General features: G+C 37.5%; 1 protein-coding gene across 1 annotated transcript in view; it reads right to left on the reverse strand.

The window, feature by feature from the left end:
- The window catches only part of slf (C-type lectin domain-containing protein slf), a 31,774-nt gene extending 5,257 nt beyond the window's left edge, over positions 1 to 26,517 (reverse strand). The window contains exons 1-2 of the mRNA XM_074085406.1: positions 26,412 to 26,517; positions 11,050 to 11,158 (exon numbers count right to left, since the gene is read on the reverse strand). Coding sequence (XP_073941507.1) covers positions 11,050 to 11,158 — 109 coding nt within the window. The 5' untranslated portion in view covers positions 26,412 to 26,517. The remainder of the gene's footprint in view (positions 1 to 11,049; positions 11,159 to 26,411) is intronic.
- Positions 26,518 to 27,821: the final 1,304 nt, after the last annotated feature.

Here is a 27,821-nt window from a genome sequence, read left to right on the forward strand (position 1 = left end):
TAAGAATGTGGCAGTAGGCACCAGTGTGTGTACAATTTGTGTACAGCTTTTAAAATAACTTAAATAAAGACTCTTTTAATCGCTTCATGGGTCACAGAGTCGGAGGCCTTATTGTTAAAGGCACTTAGTATCACAATCGTTTTAGGGCTACTACGAAAATCGAAAATCGAAGTTCGTATCGTACCGTCCGTCTCACTCTCGTATTAAATAATTTATAAGCGTCGGCGGTACGGTATGATAAGAACTTCGATTTTCGAAATTCCTAGTAGCCCTGCTGGGTTGTCATGGTCATCGATTGAGAATTATTCTAAAGTATAAACCTTCATGCCGACTTTCTTAACCTTTTCGCCGCCACGTCAACAAATACAAAAGACATCACCGTACGCCAGGCTTCTATATTGCAATGCCTAAAATTGAGCCTTACCACAATTGAACAAAGGTTGCTTTTGCATTGAAGTAATGGACGTATATATAGGTCGTTGGCTTGAAACCTACGGTGCGTATATATGAGTCGTTATTGGCGTCGAAAAGGTTAAGTATTTACCTATGTTACATTGCGCTTTTCCTTGCGATTTTATTGAGTATCTTCAAACAGATGGCCTATTGCGGTTCTTTTGTGAACTTATCTTTATAATAACTTGCATTGAATTGCACAAATATTAATAATGAGCTGTGATTGTGCTAAGGCGGGACTGTGTTAAGAGTCGCACGACGGACAATTCGCTAGTTCACTAACACAAGGTGCGAACTTAATTTTTTTAAGTGAAAAGAATGTTGACTGTAAACCTTTAAGATATAAGGTTCCATTTTGATGTGAAGCTCGAATTATTGCGGAGGAGACCTTGGAAGTGACAGACGGATGTGCGATTGTTCGTCGATCAGCACGCAACTCCACCACAAAGCTTTGCCGTTTTCACACATGAGTACATTGCAAATGCGTGCCATTATTTAGGTAGCCGAGTGCAAAAACATCTACCTAAGTCTCCTAACACGGCACCAACAAACAAACTCAATTTATGATACGTGTTTTTGTTACCTAAATCAATTTTACGACAAGTTTTTTGTTGCCTATTGTTACATCGTCCAAATTATATGCTTAACCACCTTTTGGCCGTGACTCTGTCTGCGAAGAATTTATTTTTAGCTATCCCGTGGAACTACGCGATGTTACGGAAAAACTATCCTATTTATGTCCTTCCTAGGATACACTATCTCTAACCTAATTTCGTCTTGATTTGTTTAAAGGTGAAGTAATAGACAAACGGAGTTACTTTCGCGTTCATAATAATATTAAGGAAGTGATTATCATAAGAATATCATCATCATCATCATCATCATCACCAGCCGGAGGACGTCCACTGCTGGACAAAGACCTCCCCCTTAGAACGCCACAATGAACGACAACTCGCCACTTGCATCCACCGGTTTCCCGCCACTCTCACGATGTCGTCAGTCCAGGTGGGAGGCCTGCCAACGCTTCGTCTTTCGGTTCGTGGTAGCCACTCGAGGACTTTTCTCCCCCAACGGTTATCTGTTCTTCGAGCGATGTGGCCTGCCCATTACTACTTCAATTTGCATATTTTTCCAGCTATGTCAGTGACTATAGTTCTTCGACGAATTTCCGTATTCCGGATTCTACCGCGCAAAGAAACAAGAACATAATAATAAGAATAGTAACCATAAGAATAAAATAGTAGTATTAGTATAATCATAAGAATAGTAACTGGAGATTCAATTAGTCAAATCGATATCGTGTATTTTATTCACTGTTAGTGGGGTTCGCCTTGCAAAGATGGCACACACACGGCTGCATTAAATCATAACCATCATATAAATCTACTGTCAGAATGAAATTAAATTAAATCTCAATCAGTTGGGTCAAGGTTTAAATTAGTTCGTAAGAAGTTAACCAAATCTTATACTTGATAGCACGACGGGCAACGATTAGCGCCCACTTTTTTATTTCGGACAAAAAATTGTGAATGTACACAACTCTGTGTGAGCATCGTCAGTTTTCCAATAAGGTTAAGTTTAATTGGTTCCAGGCAAAGGTTTTCGGCCATTTTCATTCATTTACACCAGTCTAATTACCGTGCCGCTTTTCTCACACTAGTAACACAGTAATTATGTAACACTTGAATGCACAGATTAATGAGAATGGCTGCTATTCTTTTTCCAGATCTGTATGCACTTGGTCTAATTACCGTGTTGCTTTTTTTGGAAAATAAGGGAAACGGTGGGCGTAAAGACGGCCAAATTGAAGTGGGACTGGGCTGGACATGCGTGTCGAATGAACCCAGAACGTTGGGCCAAAATTGTTACGGAATACCGTAATAGAGGCAGACCGAAGAGGAGATGGAGGGAAGGTAGGAGTGGAGCAAGAGAGGAGAGGCCTTTGCCCAGCTGTGGGACACAAAAATAGGCTAGCTGAAAAAAAAAAGTGAAACGGTAATTAGAAGGGTGCACAGATGGCTGACTATAGGCGTTTCGCGATTGTAGGTTCCATCGTAACTTACTGTCGTTCTTGAGTAATAAGTTGTGCGTTAGTTATCGAATGCTGAGGAGTACGGACGAAGGCTAGATTGCGAAACCGAGCTCGTGATTGTATTGTGTGGCGTCTAGTTTGTATATCGATTGTAGAGATAAGTCTCGCTTGCATCAAAGGACGTGCCCGTCCGTGGGTGCAATCCACAACAAGGATCCAATCAAAAACATAAACACGTATGAAAAAAATACATATTCGGTTCACCCATCATTTTGATAATTTCCTTAGTCTTGATTTTTCAATAATAACTTAAATTACCATATGATGTCATCGAATTTTCATCAAAAATTGCTCATTTCTTAAGTGCTGGAACACACTGGACGAAAGTGGATTACTATTGTTTGTTTAGAAATCGTTAGTTTTTGACAGTTTAGCGCGTACTAGTCTAGAATAATTAAAATAATAATATCTTTTCTGTCCGCCATGTCTTGGAAATAATTAAAAACTCTGGGAATGACATAGAAATGCTGGCAACTGGGAATTGAACCCGGATCTACCCATCCGGGGCCCTACACTACCTCACAGCTTATTGTAACTATTTTTATAATTTCATTTCCCACCTTTTTTAGGGTTCCGTAGCCAAAATGGTAAAAACGGAACCCTTATAGTTTCGCCATGTCTGTCTGTCTGCCCTTCGGGACTATCAATGCTAGAAAGCTGTAATTTTTCATGAATATATATGTAAGCTATGCCGACAAAATGATTTTTTTTAGAGTACCTCCCATACCTACACGTAAAGTGGGGGTGTTTTTTTTTCTCACCCAACCTTGTAGTGTGGGGTATCGTTGGATAGGTATTTTCAAACCATTAGGGGGTTGCTAAAACGATTTTTCGATTCAGTAACTTGTTTACAAAATATTCACTTGTAAAGTGCAAATTTTCATTAAAATCGAGCGTCCCCCCCTCTAAAATCTAAACCGGTGGGTGTAAAAATCAGGATGGTAGTAAGTATATCAAACTTACAAGGAAAACTATAACGATTAAGTTTTCTTGAGAATTATTAGTAGATTAAGAGTAAATATAGTAGAGTAAATAGTACTTAATTTTTTCGTAATGGCTACGGAACTCTATTTTGGACGTGTCCGACACGCTCTTGGCCGGTTTTATATGAATATTTACGTGTATTGCATTTTTTCCGGTTTTTTTTTCAGTCTATTCTAGTTACAGTATATTTATATAAAAAAAAATAGCATATTTTTTTCATTGTACCTACTCCTAACTGTACAGTTTCACACTGTGAAAAGACATACTTTCTTAACTGACAGTAAGTTCTGTGTTGTGACTTGTGTGGTACCTAGACATTCTTGATTTATTTGCTGATGTGATGATTGTAGAGACATGTTGGTGATCTTGCAAGTACCTGCTGATATTTTGCGAGCAGTCTTAAGCTAACATGATGAAAGCCTTAATCGTTTGATGAGGCGTTGATTGGACAACCTTTAGTGATGAAATAATCCCTACATCGCTATCAGCTCAATGATAATAGCCATATTGAAGGTTACACGAAGTAATTAAGAAGCAATTTTTCATTTTGTTTTTTTTTGTTTATGTTTGAATGTTGTTGTTGCAACGGAGATTTTCAATTACGTAATTGGTAGTTCAGTACAGTCAGCAAAACAGAATGTGCTTGTTGAGCTCCAAATTAGCTCATATGCTTAATATCTTGGCAGGTAGAGTCATTGCTTTGAACTTCACAACCGCTCATTTACTTCGGCTGCTGACTGCACATTCATGGGTGACTGATTCATGTACCAGGGTGGAACCTTTTAATAATCAAATTTCACTAGGTTTCTTGACAAAAGTAGGTATGGGATGTCAACATGACATAAGGAGCACAGAGGTTCCATTTGATTCAATTTGTTGTTTGAGTGTACGTCTCAATTTATTATTTGCGACAGGATGTATACGTAATTTTGTATGAAGCTTGGACCAAATTTTGTACCGCTGAGTATATATATTATATTAGACATATTTTCTACGGATTGTCGGCCACGATCACCTTTAACGAACTCCTGTTATTTCGTCCCAGCTACTAGCTTAGCCACTGGATCACGAGTAGTGTCTGTGCCTATTCTATGTTTACCATTTATCAATGAGGTTTAGCATATTTTTTGCATGCAATAAGAATGTTTGAAAGGAGACAAACTGGTTCTAAGTTTGAGTATGAGCATTAAATACTGTTATCCCGTTGATCCAAAGCCTCGCCGAGCCAAACAGGAATGTTTCCTGCTTAAAGTAGACAACAATTAGCATGTTTTTGTTCATATCCAACAAGGTTCGTCTCGTTTTTGCTCGCGAAACCTTCTCTGCGCCCCGTATACGTACTACGACCTTAGGACATATTAGCCTTATGAGAAGTAAAACCGCATATCTGATAGCCCTGAGTACCGAGACGAGTTGGCAAGTCTTTAGGACATATGAGACTTTTGAGAAGCAAAACCGCATATTTGATAGCCCCGAGTGCTGAGACGAGTCGGCAAGTCACGAGCTCACGAGAAACGTGTGTGAATGAGCACTCTCGTCTTGCCTTGCGCCACGTCTCGCCTCACGTCGCGATCTCTCCGGGTGCGGATTTTTGGGTACGAGTCAAGACTCCAGTCATAAACACGACCCTACCACAAAAGTAGTGTAAACGTAGTCTGATGGGTTGATTAAAATACTAGCCTACACTCGCGGCTACGCTAGCGTAAACCATTAGATCTGGCAGTCGAATTGAAATTCCAGGATTTCACTAATTTCCCACATGAGAATTTCCATTAATTCATTTCAGTTATATGAAGAAAGCCCATGCAAATTTCCTTGTCTCTAGACTTAGCAGCTAAAGTTCTGGGATTTCATATGAATCCCACGGAAATATCGGGATAAAGAGTAGCCTTTGTGTTAATAAAGAAGTTCAGCTATCTACAAACCAAATCTCCAAATCCGTCTATCCGTTTTAGAGTGGAGGATTCGAGTAACGAGCATTCACAATTTTTAGCATATAATATTAGTAGGATTGAGGTATCGAGGACGCGAGTCATGTGCTCCACCCGCCGGCCCTGAGCCAGCTCGCGCGGCTACTTAAGTATCGGAATTAATTCCAACATAATGGGGAGCCATTAAACAAACAGAAGCCGGTAACGACGCTCTGCTCCAAGGTAAAGTTGCAAAATTACGTTGAGAAGGGTCGATGCCATCATTTTAAGCTTAAGTCTAAGTAGTTATTTCATATTCGTACGTATTGAACGATCAGATACGTGTTGAGCTTTTTCACGCGTGCTATGCAATCATGTCGCGATTCAAAATACTAGCTAAACACTGTCTGAAAGTAGGAGTAGGATTGGACTCTAAAGCACGCAAAGATGACACTGAGAAAAAGACTAAGCTAAAATTGTACAGAGGTGGAGTGTTCATCGCATGTGCCCTCAGAAGAAGGCTCACGCGGCCACTTGGTGCTGGAGAGTGGTCAGCGGCGACAAGGTAGACCAAGAACTAGAAGGCGGGACGATTTTATGAATAACACCTGGGTGACCGAGATCGTTCGGGCTAAAAGTCATAAACATGCGGTTTACCAGAGATAAGACCAAGCTTGAACGATTCCGGATAACTCACGTCTGAAATTGAGTTTATGTTTCGGGCTAATTCGCCCTTCTTCCCGGAGCAACGCAAGTCGGCGGCTGCTGCATATCCCCGGGATGAAGAGCTACGAATTAGCCCGATTAAATGTCGAGCTAAACTCGATTTTAGACGGGTTATCCGGTAAGTAACTAGATCGATTGTTCGAAATAAATAAATAACAAGAATTGGTCGTTTAAAGGTTATTAGATTTAAGGACTGACAGCGATAAAAATAGACTAAGAAGAAAAAAGGTTTAACAGACAGCTTTAGGTGTCATGGTGATGAATGGGTAAATCCAGTCAATGAACTACTTAGGGTAGGCCGCCTCTATTAATTTAACCTTCCTTAAATAGGTGTATTGGAGAGCGTCTTATATGTGGGACCGAGTTAAGTATGCGGCCTGACGAGTTAGAACTCAATAATTTTGCATAATGATGTCAACGAGTTTAGAATGGTTATTGTAAATTCCCATAAACGTAATAAAATCTTGTTTCCCAAGAGTTATGTAAGTGTATTTTTATACTAAGAGTGCCTTCATCTATATGTATATGGTTTTGTTGTGAGATTTATCTAGGTATCTAATTTGTTTGCCGTTTACACGGACATATATTGAAATGGATGAATTAGGGTATGAAATGTTTGGGAATCGAGCGGGTAAATTTTTGAATACCTACTGTCATCCACTGGCGCGTTCCAGTTGAAAATGTTTACATCCGTCAGCTTCCTGTATTTGAATTATAGTCAGATTATCACAATTCACCATTTTCGCTTGAATACGCTAATTGACTTGTTTAGACAAACTGAGCTTTGACAAAAAGTCAAAGGTGAAGTGTTTATAGCACAATAATAGATAGGTGCCCGTGGCTTTTTTACGAGTATATCATTTTAATATTTCAAAGCCTAACATTTCATAAGATTTGATTGTTTTTAGCCATAGATACTAATATTATAAATGTGAAATTGTGTGTGTTTGTCCTTCTGTCACGTCGAAACGGAGCAACGGATTGACGTGATTTTTTTCATAAAGATAATTTATGGGCCAGAGAGTGACATACATAGGCTACTTTCCCGTTATTTTCCCGTTCCCGAGGTAACAGAAATTCACGATTTCAATTCAGAATTCAAAAAATATTAATAAATTAGGCAAAAGCTAGTTTTAATATAAAGCGAGCTTTGTCTAACTACATAAGTAAATAAGTATGTTACGCCTTTATTTTCACAATTAACAATTAAACCTGATTCATTCAACTATTTTGATTCTTGGGCCACCGCAAAACTTTATCATAGTAAATAACTATTATTTGACTATTATGATGATTATCGAATTACCTAAATATCATGCTGACAAGGTTCCGTCTGGCCTAGGATTAAAATTGGTTAATTATACTTATAGCATAAGTAATAACCGACAAAATTGTTACAAGTGTATGTATGTATGTAAACTCTTTATTGTACAAAATAAGTAAACAAACACAATTGACACACAATGAAATACAAGGGCCTGCTAAATGTTCACTAAACGAATTCAGTTTTCTGTAGAGACGAAATTACTTACATTTACCTACCGCTTCTCACAGACATTGGGTCAAGAATACCCACTCAATCCAAGCCAGTACCGACTAACCGAGTATATGTAATAGTATTTGCCTAGTATGACATACCTATGACATAGCATAAACAAGCTAAGTCGGCCAACAACGAGTTGAGTCGTGTGTCTACAGACCCAAGTTATATCATTATTATCCGTAAACATTGCTTTGGCTACAACAGTACAATGTGTGAAGTTGTCATGTATCAACTTCTGATTTAAAAAAATATTTAACAAAATTAAATGCTTATAATACCTAACTCAAATAAAACGACTCAATTCACGATCATAAGTCGGAATTCTGTTAAGGTAGGTTCATTTTCATTCCTTTAAGGGTCCGCCTTTGAGTTTGTATCCACCATACAACACATGGATTCTCTCGAAGAAGTAAGTAATAATACTACCTACTAGATAATCTTAAATGCTCTTGCAATAAAAACAGGAATTATATTACTCTCCTACATAAATGCCGACACCTAAATGTATAATTAAACAACTAAGTCCATTAGAGACAGTGATTAAAGCGTGCGTAATGTTTGTGTCAGATAGTATCTGCTGGGCTACTACGAAATTCGAAACTCGAAGTTCGTATCTAACCGTCCCTCTCGTTCTCGTATTAAATAGTGTAAGTGTCAGAGGGACCGCACGACACGAACTTCGAGTTTCGTAGTAGCCCAGCTGTTACTAAATATGAGAGCGGTTATGTGGATCGCAAAGGTAATTAAATAGACTTAAGTAAGAGTAAAATGCTAATCTAAGTCGTGAACTTTGTGCGTATCAATTAAGTAGAGAACGTATAATGTAAGGCAGCTCTACCTTTTTTAGGGTTCCGTACCTAAAGGGTAAAAACGGAAACCTTACTCGCACTTGGCCGCTTTTTAATAAGATGATTTGACCTTCCTTACTTTCTATTAGTTTTTTTAAATGAATAAATATTGTTTTTGAAAGCATGTTAACGTTCTTTAATAATCATCGATATAGGCAAATAATAACAATTTCATAATTCCTCGAACAAAGAATTAGCTTAGCAATTCAAAGAGGGAACGCAGCCAGCATCTACGAAACATGTTATGTTTTATGTAAGTTTGTTTAGATTAAGATAGTATTATTTTAATTTAATTTTTCAAAATGATAAGTTGACGTTTTCATTTAGAATACCAGCCAAGTACAAGTCGGACTCGCACACCACCTCGCCTGCCTCGGGTGCAACGTGTATTTTATTACTGTTCTTAAGTTGCAGCCCTACGACGAACAGACTGACGGACAGCGTAGCGATATTATAGGGTACCGTAATAGGATGACAACACCCTTCACGTTTGGAACCCTAAAAATGACTTAAGATTCTTATTAATTCTGTACTCTTTTGTAAAAGAATACAAAAAAGACGTGTCTTAATTTCATCCAAAGTTTACGTAGTCAGAGATCTTGACAAAATCAAAGCATAACCATAACTAACTATAAACGAATGTTAACCCTGTGACAAAAATCTCTGTTGGACGGCTTGCTATAGTTATTAAATCAGAAAGTCAGGTGCAAGTTATATTTATTTAGGTTAAATTCAACTAAAATAGTACATCTAATAAAGATAGCGCATTTGAAAATAATTCTCTTCGCACGATGTGTGGACAAAGGAAAAGCGCTTTCCCGGGGTAAACACTGATGAATGACTGAAAGGCGCTAGGAACTCAACCTGAGACTAACCCGGGAGGGGACGACGAAAGAGGGCTTGTAGTGAGGAGGGGGCGGCCTCGCCCGTGACCTTCCCGGGCAACGACCGGCGAAAGCTCGTAACTTTTACTTTTATACAATGAAGCCTGCGGTGCATTAGTACCTACGCTGCGGTAAATTTTATTACTATGTACGTATTTCCGGACTCCCAGGGAGAGATTGGATAAAATTGAATTATTTATGTTAATAGTTCATAAGCTTAATGAAAAACCGAAACAGAGTTAATAAACTCAAATGCGCAAGTAAAAACTAAAAAGAAAAAAAAGTATAGTAGTCTTAAACCTGTGATGTATTTTGAAATATTATTTAGATATTGAAATGTTTTTAGATCAATACATACATAAAAGAAAATAACCTTAACGTGGATTCAAACATAGTGAGTTCAACAGCCGGGACCCATTAAATACTGGGAATTTTTAAGCCGGTCGCAATTTGTAATGGACCCTGACAGTTCAACTGGATATATTCCGCATTAGGATTTATTATTTATATTATGTACCTATTTACATATGTATCAATACTTCGACATCGTTTCTGGAAGGAAATAAATGTGATAACATTTCAATTCCTGTTAGTTCAGTGGTCGCTTCCAAGGAAAACACGATAGGTATAGTATATTTTTGCGCACGCATTATGTTCATTATGTTTACGCGATGATCTAATAAAAGAGGTCATCGTTTCGTGTAACACGTTCTTTAGCAAGTTAATATGTTAATTGTTAAGTAACTTCAAGATCGGTCCATACAAGTAGGTAGTTCCGGGTTCCTGGACGATCAGACGATCACTTCCTTATATGGCAAAGATAAAAACACTGGAAAAAGAAACAAATACGGATATATCGTACTGATACAGAATATTTAACATGCTAATAATATTATATGAAGATTAATCACCAGAGATGAAATTAATTTGTTGTTACGGTTTATCAAAGTTTTTATTGTCATTTTTGAACTGGCTTATATTCAAAATATTTCAATAGAGATCCAAACTTGTACCTAAAACGTCGAATAAATCAAATGAATAGTTTAGTAATGCGGTAACGTATTATGGCGCCTGCCAATGAGCTTGTTTGATGCCTAATTAATTTTTAGTTTTTTAAATTAAGTTTTTGTAAAAAAGTTTGATAGATCCGTTCACATAGATCTTTATTTATTTACGTTGATATAAAAATAATATACACGCTTATTATGTGATGTTGCGAATTTGTGTTTATTATAAACTAGCTGTGTGTGTGTGCCTGCGGCTTTGCCCCGTTTCAGTTTTTTTTTTTTTTTTTGTGAACACAAACCTTGTCCTGACAATAACAGACACGACAACGATAAAAAATAGGTAGGTAGATATCAAATTTGGTGCTGTTGTTCGAAATTAAGTTTTAATTTTTTTATTTATATAAAAGAAAAGAAAAGAATAAATTCATTCGCCACTTTACTTAGACTAGAATGACTGCGTCAGCGAAAAATTCGTTTACCGTGATCCCGCGGAATCTTTTAAATTTTACGGGATAAAAACTAAAATTTCTCACCAGTTTGTAGGAAGAAATATTAGTAAACATCGTTCCTGACTCAAGCCAAAGGAAAGAGATGGTACTTACTGTTAGCGCACTTTTCAGGGACAGGCAGTGAGAGGAAACGTCCCGGTTTCTGCGCGAGCGCAGCGCCCACCAGCGCCGTCGCCAACGCCACCACCAGCCACACTTGCATCTGTCAACGGTTACCATATTAATTACATTGTTCAAAACACTAATAAGAAGACACTCAATGCGCTACGCGTCCAATATAACAAAGATTTCTGCAGCGCATCAGAGATTTTCGCGTTTTGTCATCATTATCATCATCATAACAGCCGTAGGACGTCCACTGTTAGACATAGGCCTCCCCCATAGACCTCTGGTTGCTTCTGTTAGAAGCGGTCTGCATCCACCGTGTAGTGTACCCGCGGCTTTAACTATCATCCGTCCATCTCGTGGCGTTTTGTAGCCATCATTAATAAGCCACCTTGTCATCCAACAGCCTTGGCAAGGCTGAATTGGACTAATTAGACGGAAAATCATCGTAAGGTAACCTGCTCAACCTGTGAAACTGTCGAATAGTGTGTGTGAAGTTCCTAATCCGCACTAAAATTCTAGATCGTTAGAACTCGAAGCAAAGCTCTAGTTTTGTTTTAACATTCAAAATCATTTTACAGCCTAATCAATTCAAATTATCACTACATTTGCACAAACGTTGCATATTTACAAGCTAGTTTTATTTAGGTACAGTCACGAGCGTTAATTTGGGATCCACTTTAGTTCGAATATCGTCATTTTGTATGACAATTCAAAGGATTTTTTCACGAAACGGGCCCATTTATAAGTCTTATGTTTTATGTTTTTGCCAAATAAATGAATACTGAATACAAATTAACGCTCGTGACCGTACTTGTTCATTGCTCTGTGACATCCATTACGCTTTAGTAAAATTTACGAATGTGTAAGTAAGTAGGCACTAAGTACCATAATTTCGTGTGGCCGATTTGCGAGCCATCGTGCCTATGCATTATGTAGCTGTTGGAAATGCCAGCAGGGTTAATAGTCATTTAATAGACAGATGTAAGAAGTGGAGGGACGCAATCGAGTCTCACGGCGTGCGCGCGGGCATGATGCAAGCCCGAGCCTGTGCAACGTGCATGTGATGTATCGCGGCCACATTCGATCATTTTATTTTATAGGCAACCTAATACTAGTGGTGTAGTGTAAGTAGTGGTTGTTTGCCAATGTGTGAGGTGCAGAATGGTCTGGTAAAGACAAGAATGGGCTTAATATCAGCATCATCATATCAGGCGTAGGACGTCCACTGTTGAACATAGGCCTCCTACATAGACCGCCAGTTGATTCGGTTGGAAGCAGCCGGCAACCACCCGCGGCTTTAACCAGTAGGGCTACTACGAAATTCGTAAATCGAAATTCATATCGTACTGTCCCGCTGATGCTTATATTATTTCATACGAGAGCGAGAGGGACGGTACGATCCAAACTTCGATTTTCGAATTTCGTAGTAGCCCTACTGGTGATCCGTCCATCTCGTTGGTAATTAATATTACCCGGGACTACATTGCTAAATTTTTTTCGACCTACCTTGATACCACAATTTTCGCGCGGTCCGAAGGGGGGTAACAGGGCTCATGACCCCTTGACCCCACCCAAAACACACCTACCTCACCGCACCTGTTTCAAATATTGTAAATGGACTCTTTATAGGTGACCATTTAACCCTTTTTCCTTTATACAGGTATTTTTTTTACATTCTGTATACAGAATATTGAATTCTGCTGTTTGCGTATTCGTGTATCGTGTGCAAGGACCACAGGACCATCAATCCTTATTATGGATGAAACTGGTGGGTATCGAAGTAAATAATAAAATTGACGTACGTATCAATCACACTTGCATAATTTTAAGCAATAGTGCGAGTGGTAGCGCCACTAGCGCCTTATACAGGCACTTACGATGCAAAAATTACGCCACCCGAAGTCTGAGTTATTTCCAAAAGTTTTACGAGCTGCAGTTGGAAAGCGAGCGTGGGCGAATGACGGACTGGGGCACAGCCGTTAGGTAATCTCACCTTTTTGGAAAAGGAATTTAATTAATCGATATGTGGACTGGTCGAGTCGATCGCAAGGTGTAATAAGGAACCAGAAGCCGGAAGCCGAGTAGTCTAACTATAAGCTAAGCGCCTGGGAATCGAGCCGCGATTCGACGCTGCATTTTTCATTGAGAAGTAACATCAAATGAACCAGCCAACCAGTGTACTCGTATCTCACTGGTGGTGATGGTAGTCACTGGTGTCTCACTTTACTTCTATAGGAGGAACACAATTTTTTTTTATTTTTTTATTTAACCATTTTGTAGACATAGACATAGACGGTCTCTGAGCTTAGCTGCGGACATACAGACAGACAGACGGACAGACATGGCGAAACTATAAGGGTTCCTAGTGGACTACGGAACCCTAAAAAAGAGTATCTAAACACGTACTCGTTGATGTATTCTCTAATGAAATTTGAAGCATCACAATGCGACGCGTCTTGGCGTGCACTGAACTGACCCTAAGGCGTAGAGATCAAACAAAAACAATGACTAAGACAAAATCATAACAAGTAACACCGTAAGGTTAACCATATTTATTTAGGTATTTATGCAAATATTTGTACTACATCAGATTAATTTAAACCGAGTAGTAATTTCCCCTTCGTATCCTTTCAGAAGAGTCCTTTATGTATGGGAAAAGTCTATGTCCAGCAGTGGACGTCCTACGGTATGATGATGATATTTTCCTCTTGAAAAACACTGCGAATAAGTAGCTCGATCTTCCCATGACCCTGTGTGAATTCTTCTTTTTCGCGTCGCAAAGGTCGCAAATGGGTCGCCGGTCCCCGGGTGACTTTGCGTTACGATTGTTTTACGATTGCAGGTCACATGCATTGGTCAACGGTTCGTTACGTAAAGCCTGTCGGCCACACGTGACACGACGCCCAAACTCTCGACCTAATAACCGTAAACTGTGTCATACCTGTCCACACGTAATGACGTAGCTCAAACCAATAACATGTTTCTTTCACTCGGATAAGAGCCAGCTCTTTTTCATAACGATGGCCTTTTGTTTATCTCAAAATACAAGACAGACTCGTTATCTACAAGTCAAGTTGGTACGCTGTTATGATTAGGTGCGATGTCGCGTTTACCATTAAAGTAGTGATAGCTGACGACTAGTTTACTAATGGGTTTAGGTGATTAAATAGCGAATAAAAAGTGTGTTATGCATCCGTCTACGTGACATATGAGTTGGTTTTTTACTTTTTTGTTTGCTTATGCAGTCTATTAATAGCTCATTTGGTATGTGCAGAAGCCAAGAGTTGACATAATAGGTTTACTGAGAAATATGTATGTCCAGTCTATGAATAATTACTTTTTGTACCTACATTCTTACGATGAATGACAACATCAGATATCCTTTTATGACATGTTTTGTCATCATAATTGTGGTCCATATAGCTTATGACTTCATTGTAAAAACGCCAATTTGCGCGACTAACACAAGAACCTTACAAAGGGAAAAACATCACGACACTCCACCATATACTGTGCTTTATGGATCCTCTTAAACAAAACTAGTCAAGTGCGAGTTGGATTCGCACACTCAGGGTTCCATAAAAAGTTAAAAGCCAGCCAAATTTCATTTTTTTTCGTTGATTTTCGATGAAAAACGATGTATTTTTACCACTTCAATAATTTGTGACGCTGTGAAGCTTTACTTCTAGCTAAATATCAATTCCTTTTATGTAGGTATGTTCAGATTCTTCCAGTTTTTCATTAAAATACATTTCAAAATCCTTTAATCGCAATTTATTTATTACACACTAAATTTTTACGGTTGCAAGAAACCGTAGCATAGCCTAAGTGTTTCATATTCATTTTAATTTGCCACCTAGACGTGTTCCAGAGAAAAAGACTGATGGACTGAAGTGATCCATTGATTTCAGTTGCTACTTTCCGAAGATCCATATCATGAATTACCTACTTCACTTAGCCTCTCCGCTAAAATAGCGAGCTGTTGCTCCGTTTCAGCGAAGAAGCAAGGTAAATTATTGTAGTTCGTCAGAAGTCGTCCTATAAGGGTTTCTTTGTTTATTTCTAGTTACGTAACCCTAAAAAACGTCACGACAGTTCACAATACATATACTAGATCCTCACAAAAACAGGATTTGTGCCGTGTTCATGGTATTGGACCCGGAAGCGCGCCGTGCGCCGGCGTCGTCAGCCGGAGACGCTCGCGACCTTGACACGCACCGATACGAGACGACCGGGTAATTGCGATTCTCATCAATAACGCACACCTATATCGGCGTGCACGCTCAGGGTTACCAGTAATTAACTTCCGATCCCCAATATGGTCATAAGTGCCTCAATTCCTCAGTTCCGATGATACGAAACGATCGGCTCATCAAGTTATTTACGACGCCGCTTTTAAAATTGAATGACAGTCATTAACATACAGTAAGGTTGTTTGGAATATAAAAAAATAATTTATTTAATGTACCTGACTAGTTTTAAGGGTTCCGGAGCCAAAATGGCAAAAACGGAACCCTTATAGTTTCGTCAAGTCCGTCTGTCTGTCTGTCTGTCTGTCCGTTCGTCCGTATGTCACTGCATTTTACTCGAAAACTACAAGATATAAAACCAATGAAATTTGGAGTATAGATGTCTTGTTTAAGCCGGTATTTAGTTTTGTAGTTAAATTACAAAAATAAATATTTATAGGGGGCGCTCCATACACCTAACAGAAATTGAAAAAAAAAAAAAATTTTTTAACTAGTATCAACGTGTGGTCATAGTTCGACAGCTCTTTTGAAAAGATTGTAAGGTTTACCAAAAACTTTTTTGATTAAGTCAAGATTTCCGGAAATAACCACTCCCAAAGCAGCAAAAATTGTGTCCCCCCCCACCTCTATCTTGTAAACCGTTTGTCCAAAAAATATGAAAAAAAAATATGGAAAGGTAACGCTTAAGAAATACTTTCAACGAAAATTAGTTTCCACATGATGGGATATACCATTTTTGAGTTATTGCCGAAAAACTGCGCTCTTTTTCTGGTAATAGATTTTAAGACTGTAGTAAGTGTTTTAGTTGTGTTATAATTGTGTTGTGTTGTGTTGATTTTTTTCGTAATGGCTACGGAACCCTATCTTGGGCGTGTCCGACACGCTCTTGGCCGGTTTTTTAAATACATCTTCATTTTTAAATAGAGGTACGGATTTGTCATTTATTCTTTAGCATTGTCTATAGCACCTCTCTTCAAGGAATAAAGACATAGATTACTAAACAAATGAAATCTAGCTTAGAAAATGGGTAACCGCCAACCCTGAAAACTACAATAATTTATATTCGCCTCAAGCACCGGTGCCAACACACGCCAGGGCCGAATTAAGGGAGGGGTATCCGGGATTACAGCCCCAGGACCTCCACAGGGTAGGGAATCCCGATAGAGTTCCAAAAGAAGAAAAAAAAGAAAAGTATTTTTTCAGCTTTTCCTCTGATTCCGGCCCTGATTCACGCTGTCAAAGCTCACACGTACACAATGCAGCGCGAGTGGCGCTTGCACACCTAATGCTCAATGATTCGCGAATGAACTAATGGGCTAATCGCGAATTCAGTGCGAGGTTCTCTCTAATTTAAACAATGTGTTTTCTCGGGCGTTTCGCAAACGCCGAGGTCGGACGGTCACGAAGCGCGATCCTAAAGCATTGGGCCCAGCAATAGTACATTTATGGCCTAGGCCTGGAAGTCACCTATTTATTTGAACGGACGAGCCTGCGTGCGTAAAATGAAAACTTATATACAGCCGTAATGCACGTGTGTCTATTTTCAATCCCCGTCGTAAAAAGAGGGGTGTTCTAAATTTGACGCCAATGTTTGTCTGTCCTTCTATGGATGGGCAAACGAATGGAGCTATTTCAATGTGTTTTGTTTACGTAAATGCGAGTTTTCTTGTGATAAGTAGTTATTAGAATCGGTTTAGCCGTTTTTGAGATATTGAACTTTGAAATGACAATGTGGGGAGTTCCTTCTTCAACTTTTATAAGTTGGTTAGGGTAAGTTATTAATTAAAAGTAAACTATATTGATTTACTTAGTTATATTAACGATGACGTCATGAATCAGTTGCCAACCCTGTTTATTTGGCTGTGACGACACCATTAAGAGTCATTATGGTCTATTCTCTAAGTCAGCGCTTCTTAACCTCGAGTCGCGACCTAAATTAAGGTCGCGGGTGATTTTGGAATGGGTCGGGTTATTAAACGTGTTAAAAAAAACTTGCAAATATTTTATCATGACGTGAATTTATAGGTCCAGTATTTAAATTAAGTATATTTATATTTTGGGTCGCTAGCCAAAAAGATTAAGAACCACGAGCTGCTCTAAGTGTTAGTAATGTATACGGTACTGTTACTAAAGGCCAGTAATACTACACCGTGTTTTTAATTAAAGCCGTGGTCAATGGTGTGGTGGACGGTTACTCGTACAGTAATTGCCGTTAATCGATGGCATAACCAAGTACAAGTTCAATGCTACGAGATTCGATCAGACGTTTTTTAACAGTTTTGTTTAGAGCGGTTAAATCGTAGAGCTTCGGGAAAAAGTTCCTTTGAAAAGTGTAAGTAATTACATGTGTACTTATTTTAACAGTTCGTTTTTTTTATATGATAGGCAAATTTGTAGGTTGATTTTAGAATAAATTCATATGTACACAAACAAACTGTAATCCATATTATTATATCTATTTTTGTAACACATAATTTCTTGTACCCAAATGGTTGTTTGGAAGAGATCGCTTTTAAGCGATAAAACCGCCTATTATCTACCCTGAATCTAAGTGTTTATATTATAAATTTTTTGGACTGCTTAATGGTGTGCAATAAAGAATATTTGTATTGTTTTGCGAATTTTAATATTGTAAATTGAAATTGCTATATAATATTTTCTACACACATAAGTGTATATGATATGAAACATAAAAAACTGTTAACAAATTTATTATTTGCTAGTGTTTTTTTGTGAGTGGTTGAAGTTAATTCAGTTAATTTAATGTCGCAGGAAAACCCGAATAATGTTGTTTTAAAAAATGTTCTCGACATTTGGAGCTTATGAGAGTGACAAGGAGAAGAAAACTATTTACCTATACAAAAATAAAAATTATTAAACTAGGAAAAAAGCTTACATAAGCTGCCCTGTCTTTCTAGCAGTTTGCATTACAGACAGCCTCTTTGAGAATAAGTAAGTTGGCACTCAACTACGACTAATATCGATCAATCATTCTGAATTCAGGTCTTTGCCCCAAGCGTTATAATATTTGATCCCGCGTTTATACCTAATTCATTTACGTAAGCGCAAACAATGGGGGTAATGGAGGCTTTTATTGATGAGGAAAGCTCGCGGCGATGGCGGTTACAACACTATAATGGGTGATAGGAGATAAGACTAACGCATCGGTCGCCGCTGGCGCCGGTATTGTCTTCTAGTAGGCCAAATCGTTAAAAGTATGAGTACATGTAGCAACGATGGGATTCTGGTTCTGGGTTTTCGACGAAAATATTTTTCTCGACTTCACATGGATGAACGATTTTTTTTCTAAAACTGTAAACTATTCAGGACCCTGTAGGTAAAGTTAGGGTACTTTTATAACAATCCTGACGTTTTTACAGTTTCAAAAACGTTCGTCCATATGAAACAGTTGGGAAAGGAATCAGTTGAATATTTTCGGAGAAAAATGAGAGAACTAGCAATGATAAAACCGTGCTAGGTTTAGGTTAATGACCTTAGGCTAGAATAGTCCATAATTTTAGCGATTCCTTAAATTGTGTCTGCAGAGAGAAACTATGAATGAAATTTAGTGCAATTATGTTTTTACGTTCTTTACTGTACACTGTTACTGTTCTGTATACAATTACATACTCGTATACATATACTTCTTGCAGAGTATTTATCAAGTCGAGTATTATTAAATACCTGAAACCCATTTGATATTCTATGATATGTATTTGTGAAATGTACAAACTATATAAAAAGTTCATTTTAACCTTCTCATACGAAAGACATCAACGCGTTTGGGCACAATAAATACAAATATTATCTTGCTTTAAAATAACTATGTCATTATTAAGCCCGTAATTCACAATCGACTATACAATTCAATAACTGGACATCAATCGTTACACTAAGGCCATCCGTCCACCAGCGATTAACTATAATAAAGAATGGTTGCTGAGACAACAGGGGGTTATTCCGATATTCGACGTTCGCATCAAACCGTTCCTCTTACTCCTCTATTAGATAGGTACTTAGCGTGAGCGGGATGGCACGATACAAAGTTTGAATTTCGAACTTCATAGTATAAGGCCAGGCTTCTCCGCTAACGCGCGTACCCTTGAACGGTTGTGTAATGTCGACATTTGTCGCGACGTAAACATCAAGTGTCCGAGCCTTTCGAAACGCCGGCTCCTTAATGGCCCGCCGTAGAATACGTGCAAAACTGTAATGCCTTTTTTTTTTTTTTTTTTTATACGACTGGATGGCAAACGAGCAAGTGGGTCTCCTGATGGTAAGAGATCACCACCGCCCATAAACATCTGCAAAACCAGGGGTATTGCAGAAGCGTTGCCAACCTAGAGGCCTAAGATGGGATACCTCACGTGCCAGTAAGTTTTGTTCGCGATCGGACGCTAATAACGTTATGATGGGTACTTCCCATTTGTTAGATAAAAATGTGAACTAATCTAGAGCTGTTGTAAGTTATTTTCACGCACAGAGCGCAGTTTTACGCTTCGTGCACGCACTGTGCTATGGACAGTGGGGGTGAGGATGGACCTGCGGTAGTGGTGCGATGCATTTAAATCTATACTAAACTCTGCCCGTCATTGGCCACTCCATTAGTTTTATTACTCTCAGGTAAATGAGAAGATACGACCCCGTAAGAATATCGGAAAAATAACCTATCAGTTATTCCAAACTTCAAAGTATCATCTATATTTATACCAAATTCCATCCAAATCTTTCAGCTGTTTTAGCGTGAAGGACTAACAAACAAATAGTCCCGTGGGAAATTCTAAAAATGACATTTTGGTCTTCATTATGTGTGCCCAATTTCATGACTAAACCCAGCAGTTGAGATTTCGAAAAAGTAGCCTATGAATTATTCCAGATAGCCAGCTATCTACATACCAAATTTCATCTAAATCTGTCCAGCCCCTTTGTCGTGAAAGAGTAACAAACATTTCTGAACAACAACAGAACTTTCACATTTATTATATTAGGTAGAATGCGGGAATGTCTAGATCAGAGGTACCCTAAGCCCTAAGTGGTCCAAGTGGACCTCCAGGGGTCCACGGGAGACCAGACGGGGCTCCACGTCGGCGTGATAAAAATGGGGGTTATAGCTCTTGACAATATAGTAGAAATGTAGCAGCAGGGGGTCTATCGAAAACTAAAACTTTGAAAATGGTCTACGTGAAAAAAAAGTTTGGGAACCTCTAGTCTAGATGATAATAAAAACATGTAAAGCAGAGGCTGTTGCTCAATCAGCACAATCTTGTAATCTCTAGATACCGATCGCGATACTATCAGCTGTCGAACTAATTCGCAAAGTTGCCCAACGTCCTCAAGCCAGTTTAATTACTATTGTTATCGTGGGACGCGCTTTTTGTTTTACACGAAACTTTAATTGTGTTACTGATATCATAACATAGCAGGTGTTAACTAGCACAGCTATTGGGCATTAAACTGCAAGCGATACGTGATAATTACGTAAATAGTTAACTTTATTTACACTTCTCATGCTAGTAAACGTCGTATTTATGCTGGATGTAGCCGATAAAACGACTTTCTATGCTCTAGTGCTTAGAGTAAAATCTTCGTCTAGACCAGGCGCCAACAGTCATAAACAATAAAAGTTACGTTGCGTATGTGTACGTGAGTACGTCTGCTTGGTAGATACTCCTTCACACTAAAACTGCCGGACATATCTAGATGAAATTTACTAAATATCCCATATATTCCTATGAGAAAATAATAAAATCCTAAAATTTTGATCATTAGAATAGATAACCTAAATTAGGTTCGAGTGTATTATGCTATACTTTAATGAAACACAAGATATCATTTTGGGAAACCTACTGGAATTTTTGTTAAATCCCAGAATTTAATTTTTACTGCAGACCTAATAATTCAGGCTAGTGAATTAATAAAAGATCATAGAATTTCAAAGGACGTATGCATCTCAAATCTCAAAACATGTATGCATCCTGTAAGTATTTAAGTTAAGACAGAAAGTTTTATCATTAAAGATACTCCGGTATACTTGCCATAAGATACTACTACTACTTATAAATACGAGTAGGCACAAGGAATTTCTGAGATATACGGCCAAGAACTTAAAATCAAGAGCCACCATGGAACCTTTTCAAAGGAAAAGTCAATACGATGTTCCTTGTTAATTAAGGTGATGTCACTATGACGTTTACTGTGAAATGGTTCCATGGTTTGGTGGCTCATGAATTAAAGTCCTTAACCGTATCACGTGACGGAACATTTGACGTAGCAACTATTTTACAAAGTTAGTTAATTATGAGTATGTGAAACCTGTATTAAAATCGGAGTTTTTGTAATGTAACATATTAACAAAAAAAACCTGGAATGCTGATTAGCGCGCAAATAACTACAATTTGGCAAGCTGCATGTACCTATTTAAGTTTTTTACGCACTTGAATCCATTTCAAAAACGAAATGACGTGATTTGATGACTGTTGTGGAGATTGACTCAATTACACATTAAATACGAGCAGACATAGGAACCCACGGGGCAAAATTTTATGACAGGTAGTGAGTTCCTATATCGATAATATCAATTATCGATGCTTGATCCCATATACTAGTAATACGTCCCCAGTATTGTGTGTATTTTTTTAAGTATTGTTCTGATGACGAGTATGAAGTTCACACAAAGCATATTTAAAATGATTTATTTATTTATTTGTCATACAGCAACCCGAAATGGATTCATCAGTCAAGACGGAGATGTTTAACGCCCGAAAATTTGGAACAAATTCTGATTATTTATTTTTACAACAAAGAAAGAAAGAATAAATTTATGTGCCAAAATTTGGCACATCAAAAATAAATCACAATTAAAAATAAGACAACCATATTACATACTCTTACATCCTAAAAAACCGGCCAAGAGCGTGTCGGACACGCCCAAAATAGGGTTCCGTAGCCATTACCAAAAAATTAAGTAATATTTTTCTAAGAATTTATTTTATACTTCCAACTTTATTTAAGGTACCTTAGACTGCTATTTAAGTAAAACTACTAATAATTCTGAAGCAAACTTAGCCGTTATAGTTTTTCTTGAAAGTTTCATATACCACCCCTAGTTTTTAAAGGCGGACGCTCGATTTTAATGAAAATTTGCGCTTTAAAGTTGAATATTTCGCAAGAAAACATCAATGAATAGAAAAATTGTCTTTGAAAACCCCTAATGGTTTTAAAAGACCTATCTAACGATACCCCACACTATAGGGTTCGATGAGAAAAAAAATCACCCCCACATTACGTCTATGGAAGGTACCCTAAAAAAATGTTGTTTTAGTTTTTTATTGTATATATATCTTTCTAGCATTGATAGTCCCTGAGTAAAGCCGCGGATGGACAGACAGACATGGCGAAACTATAAGGGTTTCGTTTTTGCCATTTTGGCTCCGGAACCCTAAAAAGGGCCATACTCAGCGTGTTGCCACGGCAAGCCGCAGCTACAGGTAGATGGAACAGTAATTAAGAAAAACAATTATGATGAGTATCAAAAATCGTTATAAAAAAGAAGAGAATTACGTAATTATTTTGTTCAATTTTTACACTTTTAATAAAAACATATTTTTACAAACAAAACTTGGAGTGATCACTAGTACATATATACCTATGGAACAAGCATCGATAATTGAGATTATCGATATAGAAACTCACTACCTGTCACAAAACTTTGCCCCGTGGATTCCTGTCTGATTACGAGTATAATACACTTAAAACTTCTTCACAGCTGAAATTTGGCTTACTGTTGTGAGTCTGGGACAATGTAATATTCTGGTAGTGTAGGTAATTCTGCCTGGCCCAGCCAGGATCGTCTCCGCAGAACGAAACTCTTTAACATTTAATGGCATCGACTTGAAACTTGGTAAAGATGTGTAGTTTGGATTTGGATGACAATAGTCAACGAAAAGTAAGGTCAGCAAAAAAGGCTTGGATTTTTTTTTTTCAAAAAAATATTTTTTTCTTATTTTAGAGGTAGATATTTGCTAGACACGTAACAGCCAGTAACAAAAGTGAGTGAAATGCAAAGCAGGGACAATGATCGGTATGCCCAGTAGCTGACACAGATACATGCGAGATGCGCCTGTCGCAAGCCGACAGCTGTCAGCACCGTCACGGATGCTTAACACCGGCGAAAATGTCTTACTCGGAAACTTTATTTAAATTCTTCGATTTCGTGAAAAAAAAAACAAGAGCGAAGGACCAGCATTGTAACATACATGTGTCACATACCTAGACGTAGCTGTATTATACGTGCTATCACGGAGCACCAAGATAATTAATTTTGTTTTAGTTTACGTAGAGTCATCTCAGATTTCAGTTTGCCAATATTTTAATTTGTGAAGAACGAAAATCGGGAACCGCGTGCAAAGTTAGATGATCGAAAACGGGTGCCAGTATTACTAAGGTATTAGCCCTCCATTTCATATTAAATACATAAAGAAATAAGACAAGCAGTCATTACTTTCCATGGGAATGTTTTTTCACGTTGATTATGTGATCATAAGCAATAATTGTAAACATTAATTGTATAAATTGACAACTTCACTGGATGTGATAACCTGTGATGACTGATGATTAGAGAATGGATTTGAAGTAGCGATTACAAGTTTAATATGGACTAGTGCGATTGGTTAGATATAAAGATGGATTTATTTATTAAATATCATGTTGTTTATTGGTCCTACAGTAATCTTATTTTATTACTTACTTACTTATCGCAGTGCAATCTTATAGATAATTAAATTCAATAAATGTTTTTCTTGTAACAAACTATATGTAAAGAAAAATATTTTATTCTAATTAAAGCAGTTTTATAAGGCTCAAACATAACGAAGTGAAAAATAAATACTTACTAGTACTAGGCTTATCCATATTAAACTTGTAATCGCTACTTCAAATCCGCCCTTTACTGATGATAATAGAAGGAAGAATAAATTTGCATCTGCACTGCTCTACTACTATTATTTACCAGTTAGATTTGGAAACAAGTTTTGTAAGACGTTGATATAAGTGAAATATAACCATAAAATGCGTCTCCAATGGAGCTTTTGTCGAAAGATCGTTAAGTTTATAGTTAGTCGTCGTTTAACGAAAACATGATAATTGGTATTTCATTTATGGAGTTCTAAATACTAAAGTACGAAATTGCCGATGTTCATGTTTTGTCAGAAAATAAAAATCAAGCGATAGGAAACTAAGGTATTAGATAACATTTGAAAACGACAAAAAAACTAACTTCGAAAGACATTCAAGCGATGATATGCTTTATTGGAGAAACCGACCATTTATTAAAAGCTAAAAAATAACCACCAGAAGTCCACGACCTCACGTTATCACGAGTTTTTAATTTAATATTTATTACTCGTCTTTATTAGAATTTAAATGTCAAAGGTGCCGTATCCAAATAACCGGTAATCCGAACGTTAAGCGTCTTAATGATATTATATAATAATACCTAATGTAGATTCAATCTAATATCGCGCGGGTACATTTAGTGGGCGTTTTGATTATATTAAACTTATGAGAAAATTAAACTTAAAAGGGTATTGGGATTACGTTGACAAAAGTATCTTTATAATGACTTAGACTGAGAAATAGTAAAGCAAAGGGTAATAATTACCAATTTAGAAAGTCTATGGGAAAAAATATTGATGAATATCAAACAAACAAATAGTAGGTATGACTAGATTTTATGAACTCTGATTTATTTAAAAATGTGTTAAAACATTTAATTCCACTGCTTAACTTTTTACAGTAAGCAGAAAGAGCGAAGCTTCCTGACACAGGTTAATTATACCTAATATGGATACTCGACCATCGTTGTTATACTTACGCACCTAAGTTGGAACTAAAAAAATAATTTTGATCTTTTTTAAAATTATTTTTGAATTTTGAATGTTTATACAACTTAAAGAAAAGAGTTTAACAAGATACAATGGATTCACATTATACAGCAGAATATTGCGGCAAGCTAATTGGTTGAAAAGAATTAAAAACAACGGAAACTTTTAAATTAGCCGTCTCTCTAATTTTAGAATGGAGACACATCGGAAGTAATAGTTAATTTAAGTTCAAGTAAAGCGGAAGATGTAATGTGGTGTCAGATTTCGAGATTATCTCCTTTACTAATCAATTAAATCCTTTTTCTATTAATTATATGCCATATCTTATTAATTACTGGCCGGATGCTATCTGAATCGAGTCATGCCTTGATGTGTTGCTCGGCAACAACAGGTTCCTGAGATATCAACAACTTATTACTTAACTCATATTTTTATGTCACGCAAACTATTCGAAAGTCTAAATCTTAAAACCATTCCATTGGTCCGGTTTTTGAAATGTCATATTTTTATCGATAACAAAGGTAATTTTTTTTTAAAGAAAAATGTTTAACGTACAAACGTTTTTTAACCTTTTGTATGCTTGAACGTAGATCGGCATCAAAGGCTATTCTTTTCCATTTTATTTTTAATCTGTAAAATTGCTATTACTTTAGACAAACGAGACTAAAACGCAGGTTGTTTTTTAAAATACGAGTGTTTAAAATAAAATAATTATTGAATGTACAACGGAATCTTTGTTACCTAGATTCCGTTAGAAGGACCAGCGCCCTTCGGCGGAGTTGCCAAGTGTTGAAATGACCCAATAGAAAAGGGCTCTTAAGCATAATCTCTGAATCGTCGGTCTGTTGCAATTGTGGCTTGACATACATACGAGATGTTCGCAGTAATTCGCAGGCGGTGTGCGTGCCGTACCGTCAAGTCAAATAGTTGAGGACGTTGATAAGACCCATGAAACCATTGTACGATAGTAATTTTTGTGTCAGAGCTGTCATACACTGATGAGGCAGGCTCCTCAGGCTCTGCAAAGCGTTGATGCAACATCTCCAATCAAATGGCAGGTCAGGGGTGTGCCCCTAATTTAATTTTTGATTAGCGTACGTTAATGAATGTCACCGAAGCAATTAAATAAAAAAAAACAATTAAGTAAGTAACTTATTAAGTAACTTAAGATATCGTGTCCCGGTTGCCCTATTCCCTTAATCCCAAGTTCACTTACCTTTATTGTTGAGTTAAATAATATATGACGGCGGGAAAAATCACAGAGGCACTGTCGTAATAGCGCGCGGCTGGTTTGGGCGATCTCTTATATAGCGGTGGTAGCGGGGATGCGCGCGCGCACGGGGGGCCGCGCGGCCTGCGCCAATTCATGGGAGCCGGGACCCTTGCCTGCATACTAATTTAATTAAACTTTAATAACATAATCAACGTATATTATTTTTACTACCTGAAAAAAAAATACAACAATATAATAATTTTAAATCTCTGATAGTTTAATCTCGGTATCATCTCATATTTGTTTCGTGCGTAAGGCCGTTAATGTTTATTAAATTCATAAATATCCGAAATGCTAACTTTACGCACAGTAAAATATGAATGTGCATTTCGTCAATACTTTGAAAAAATCTCGTATCTCAAATTTCGTTCGCATTTTCCCGCTTTCGTTCATAAAGTACACTCCGTTTTTTTTTCGATTTTGAAGTACGAGCTTTCATAAAAGTAGATACGATTTCCTATGAGCTTGCAAATAGCATGGCAAAATGACTTTGTGAGATGAAAGAACTAGCTAGCTTACTCAGATAGTAGGTTACAAACAGCATGTTTTTTTTTAATTTATAGTGACACTGGTTGTAAAAATAAAAATTAGTAAAGAAAATTTGTTACTAACCTCACTTAAGTTTTTTGCCAACAGGCACATAACACAAACAGCACACAAAAAAGGCACCAAACTTTTGTTTTAATAAGTATTTAATTAATGGCTATGGCATTTCTGCACACTAGTCTCAGTAGGTAGGTATTACATAATTTAGTGATCCACTCTTTTTTTCATTGGAAAATCCTGTAAAAAAAACTTACGTTTTCAGCGAAAAACGGTTTGCATGAATATTTAATCGAAGGCGACGGCTGGCATTGACCTTTACTGAGTCATGTGTGTCATGTCATGTGATCGGGCATTACATTGTTTTGATGATAAACCGATTAATGGATTGAGCCTCGTCCGATTCGATTACTTCCCACAGCACGGAAATGTTTCCTAAGGTCCAGTGATACATGCTTAATTAAAATCATCGGGGTCAGACGCGGCTTAGAGCTTCAGACCGAGAAACACAGCATTTGAATTTATTTATTAAGAACAAAACTGTACAAAAAGCTAGTTTAAAAAGTGGCAAATAATAATATAACATTACTATTAGATTCTTTTTACTTGCAACTCTGCCTAGAAGTAGTTATTTGCTATAAAAACTTTTTAGGACAAAATTATGTGTAAGTACTTACCTGTGTGGCCGTGGTGGCCGAGTGGTTTGTCCTATGGCCTCTCAAGCAGAGGATCGTGGGTTCAAACCCCAGCTCGCACCTCTGAGTTTTTCGAAATTCGTGCGGAGTTACATTTGAAATTTACCACAAGCTT

Source organism: Choristoneura fumiferana, chromosome 3 (genome assembly GCF_025370935.1).
Source record: "Choristoneura fumiferana chromosome 3, NRCan_CFum_1, whole genome shotgun sequence".
NCBI lineage: Eukaryota > Metazoa > Arthropoda > Insecta > Lepidoptera > Tortricidae > Choristoneura > Choristoneura fumiferana.